The 3,884-nt window shown below is 33.6% G+C and overlaps 1 protein-coding gene across 1 annotated transcript; it reads left to right on the top strand.

Annotated features, from left to right (window-relative positions):
- The first annotated feature begins 533 nt into the window (after window positions 1-533).
- On the top strand, window positions 534-2,817 carry LOC133302958 (sucrose-binding protein-like). Its single transcript, XM_061502776.1, has 6 exons — window positions 534-1,083; window positions 1,220-1,395; window positions 1,558-1,638; window positions 1,755-2,015; window positions 2,168-2,444; window positions 2,654-2,817. Exons 1-6 carry the CDS (start codon window positions 534-536, stop codon window positions 2,815-2,817), a joined length of 1,509 nt encoding a protein of 502 aa, XP_061358760.1.
- The last annotated feature ends 1,067 nt before the right edge of the window (window positions 2,818-3,884 follow it).

Genomic DNA, 3,884 nt, shown 5'->3' with positions numbered 1-3,884 from the left:
ACTCTTTTTATTATCACGCTCATTATTGTTCGCTATTCCGCTTCACTCTCGCCTTTTGCTGAAAAATCATATTTTGTTTAAGGGTCTTATAAATATAATGTTATATAATTGTATCATGTTATAGACACCTAAACATTGTAAGTTCCATTTCATAGAAAAAGAGAAAAAATAAATTGGTGTGGATTGCACACCTTTTTAAATGTGCAGGAAAAAGAAGTTATATATAACACTTCTATTTCCCTTTGTTTAAACATTTTTATTTTGATATAAGTATCAGTGGTTTGGTATAATTTTTACAAAACTTTCTGAAAAAAGGATTATAATATGATCTCGATATATAGATATAGATATATATTCTTCTCTTCTACCTGGCAGCAATTGCTCAATTTGGTAATCGGTTATCCGACACGTACGTTTACACATGTCCTCGTGCATGCAATTGTCATCATTTATTTCCGTTCATATAAACAACACAGTTCACTCTTCCATGCATATCAAAGAAAGAGTAGAGCGAACTCTCGCCGAACACAAAAATGGCGATGAAAGGCAAGCTTTGTTTAGCTATCTTCCTCTTCTTCCTGTTAGCCTTATGTTCAAACTTAGCCATGGCCACAGAAAAAAAAGTGGTAGAAGACCCTGAGCTCAAAACGTGTAAACACCAGTGCAAACAGCAGCGGGAATACAGTGAGGATGACAAGCGCATATGCATGCAAATGTGTGATAAGTATCGTGAGATGAAGCAAAAACGAGAGAAACAAATAGAAGAGGAAATTCGTAGGAAGAAAGAGCATGAGATGGAGGAAAAAGGTAATCACCATCATCATCACAGTGAAGAGGAGGAGGAAGAAGAAGAAGAAGAAGAAAAGGAAGAAAAGGAAAATCCCTACGTTTTTGAAGATAACGATTTTGACACCAGAGTTGATACAGAGGATGGCAGAGAATGTGTACTACAAAAGTTCACCAAAAAATCCAAGTTTCTTCAAGGCATTCAGAATTTTCGTTTGGCCATTTTAGAAGCTAACCCACGTAGTTTCGTGTCTCCACGCCACTTTGATTCTGAGGCTGTTTTCGTGGACGTGAAGGGTATAAATATATATATATATATATATATATTTTTAAATCTAGTCATTTAGATTTTCATGCTCTTTTTGGTGGTTATTCACAGTTACTGTTGATGATGTACAATTTATGAATATTATTCTTCTTCTTTTATTAATAGGGCGAGCTACAATTGGCTTGGTGATTGAAGACAAAACAGAAAGATTCAACCTTGAACCTGGAGACATCATGAGGATACCAGCTGGGACCCCTGTATACGTGGTTAATAGAGATGCGAATGAAAAGCTCTTCATTGCACAATTCCATTTACCTGTCTCTACTCCTGGAAATTTTGAGGTTAATACTTCTTAGTCACATAATTGATTCACTTACTTTTTAAACTAAGATTGAATTCATGATTGAGTCCACATGTTGACTAATGTGAAAAAAAGACAATCAATTAACATAGTTCAAAAAAACAGAAATAGCAGGGTTTACAGAAATTGTGTAATGGTGTAGGCATTTTTTGGGCCTGGAGGGAAAGACCCAGAATCAGTCCTCAAAGCATTCAGCTGGGATGTCCTCGAAGCTGCACTTCAAGTAAACTCTATATATATTATGATGCATATAGTTTGTTACTTGTTATTATTTGTTATATTTTGTCTATTTCATTGATTTGGTTTTCTTTTTCTACCACTTACCTAAACACCAAACAGACCCCTAGAGGAAGGTTAGAAGGGCTTTTTAGTAAACAGAAGAAGGGAAGTATATTCAAAATATCCAATGAACACGTGCAAGCATTGGCCCCCCAGACAGGGTTTTGGCCTTTTGGGTCATCGAGGGATCCATTCAATATTTTCAGCAAGAGTCCCACTTTCTCCAACCAATATGGTCGTCTCTTTGAAGTTGGTCCTGATGATAAAAAGAGCGGTCTTCAAGGACTCAATTTCATGCTTACCTTCGCCAACATCACCAAGGTAATCAATCTCCTTACAGTTTATTTACTCATCACATTTAATTAATCTTTTGGGTGAAATGGTGCCAAGATGATTACGTTCAAAAAATTGGACATGTTTGCAATATACACCTTTCATTTGTAGTATCTCTTATCTAAATATTTCATTTGTAGGGATCTATGAGTACTCTGCATTACAACTCACATGCAACCAAGATAGCACTGGTAATTGAAGGTGATGGAGAAGGGCGTTTTGAGATGGCATGCCCTCATGTTTCATCATCAAAGTCACACTCATCATATCATAAGATCAGTGCAAGATTGAGGACTGGAGTGGTGTTTGTTGTTCCTGCTGGTCATCCCTTCGTTACCATAGCTTCAAAGAAAAGTAACCTGCTGATTCTTTGCTTCGAGGTTAACGCTCGAGGGAACAAGAAGCTTAATTTTGCGGGTATGCAGATATAATATATAACTCAATAAATTATATGGATGGAAAATAACAACTGAATAAGATTTGGAGTCAAAATATCCTTCCCTCCCCAATATATAAATATATATCCTTGTGATGCATGGCATTAACGATGTTAAGTTTGTCTTCATAATAAGAATTTTGTGTCTTTCTTTCATCTGATGAATGAGTGCAACTTGATTGTGTAACAGGGAAGAGGAACATTGTGAGTGCACTGGACAAGAATGCAAAGGAGCTGGCATTTAACTACCCTGCGGAGAAGGTGGATGAGATCTTCAACAGGGATGAGCAATTCTTTTTCCCTGGACCTTACACTTTCGAGGAGAGCGAGGACAGTGGTCGTGCTTATGCTTAATGGAGTGAAGGGGGTTGAAGATGACAAGTGTAGCCTTTAAGCATAAGGCTGAGATGCTAAGTCTGTTATGTTAGTGGAGATGTAAATTAGAAGTGAAGTATATGCAAATGCAGGGCATGTAAATGAAATAAAACGGCCACTGATGATTGCTATCTGTTATGGTAGCAAAACAATTAGTGCTGTACCAGAAGAAATGTTCTTATCTAATGCCCTGAACTACTAGTTTTGTTTTGTTATGTTTAGTATTTTTATTTTAAGGGTGGTTATAATTAAAATATAACTTTTTAGTAAGTATAACTTGTAAGTACCGGATGAAAAACAGGATGGGTTTTTTTTCTTTTCTTCAAAAGTTGTTTTTTTTTCCTTGAAAAAAAGTACTTCTTATTTTTAGTTCATTTGGATATCTACTTAAAAAAAAATAGAAGTCACAAAAAAAGTTAAAAACTTACTTTTTTTTTTTTCAGAAACTAAAAATTTTAAGTTAAATATTTTTTTCAAAAACTAAATATTTTTATAAAAATATAAATAGCTTTAACTTTTTTAAAAAGTACTTTTAAAATAGGGAAGAGATAAAAGTTACTTTTTTTTAAAAGCTGAAACAAACAGGCTCTTACAGTAATCACAAACATGTTACTCATTAAATTATGGGAAAAGTATTCGTCTTTTTAAACGACATAACTTATATCCTTTCACTTTCACAAAGAGATGGAATCCACACTTTTATATTTTTTTTTCATTCTCTCTTCTTTTTTATCTATCTCTTTCTCTCAGTTAAAATGACACAATTTTATATCTTTTAAAATGATACACATTTTTCTCTTAAATTAAGTTAATTTTTTCACTTCTTAAGAGAAAAAATTAATATCTCGTATCCCTTTTATCTCTACTTCTTTACTTGCAAAACAATTAATAACTAAGGATATTATAATAAAATTTATTTTGTTCACAATAGTTTAGTTGTATCCATTGTTCATTAAATTATCCTTCAATATACATCAAACACAATCTTGGAATTATTATAGTATGTCAATATATCTTCTCTCCTTAATTTTTTTGTTGTGAGAAAA

Source organism: Gastrolobium bilobum, unplaced genomic scaffold, assembly GCF_033153095.1.
Source record: "Gastrolobium bilobum isolate Gb01-03AN ecotype WA unplaced genomic scaffold, APGP_CSIRO_Gbil_v1 utg34826, whole genome shotgun sequence".
NCBI classification, from domain to species: domain Eukaryota; kingdom Viridiplantae; phylum Streptophyta; class Magnoliopsida; order Fabales; family Fabaceae; genus Gastrolobium; species Gastrolobium bilobum.
The sequence above is the reverse complement of the archived record's forward strand: the minus strand, read 5'-3'. Positions and strand labels throughout refer to the sequence as shown.

Coding starts and splice junctions, on each gene's coding strand:
- LOC133302958 (XM_061502776.1), top strand. CDS start 534: ATGGCGATGAAAGGCAAGCTTTGTTTAGCTATCTTCCTCTTCTTCCTG. Junction 1,639..1,754: donor TCCTCGAAGCTGCACTTCAA/GTAAACTCTATA, acceptor AACACCAAACAG/ACCCCTAGAGGAAGGTTAGA. Junction 2,445..2,653: donor CAAGAAGCTTAATTTTGCGG/GTATGCAGATAT, acceptor ATTGTGTAACAG/GGAAGAGGAACATTGTGAGT.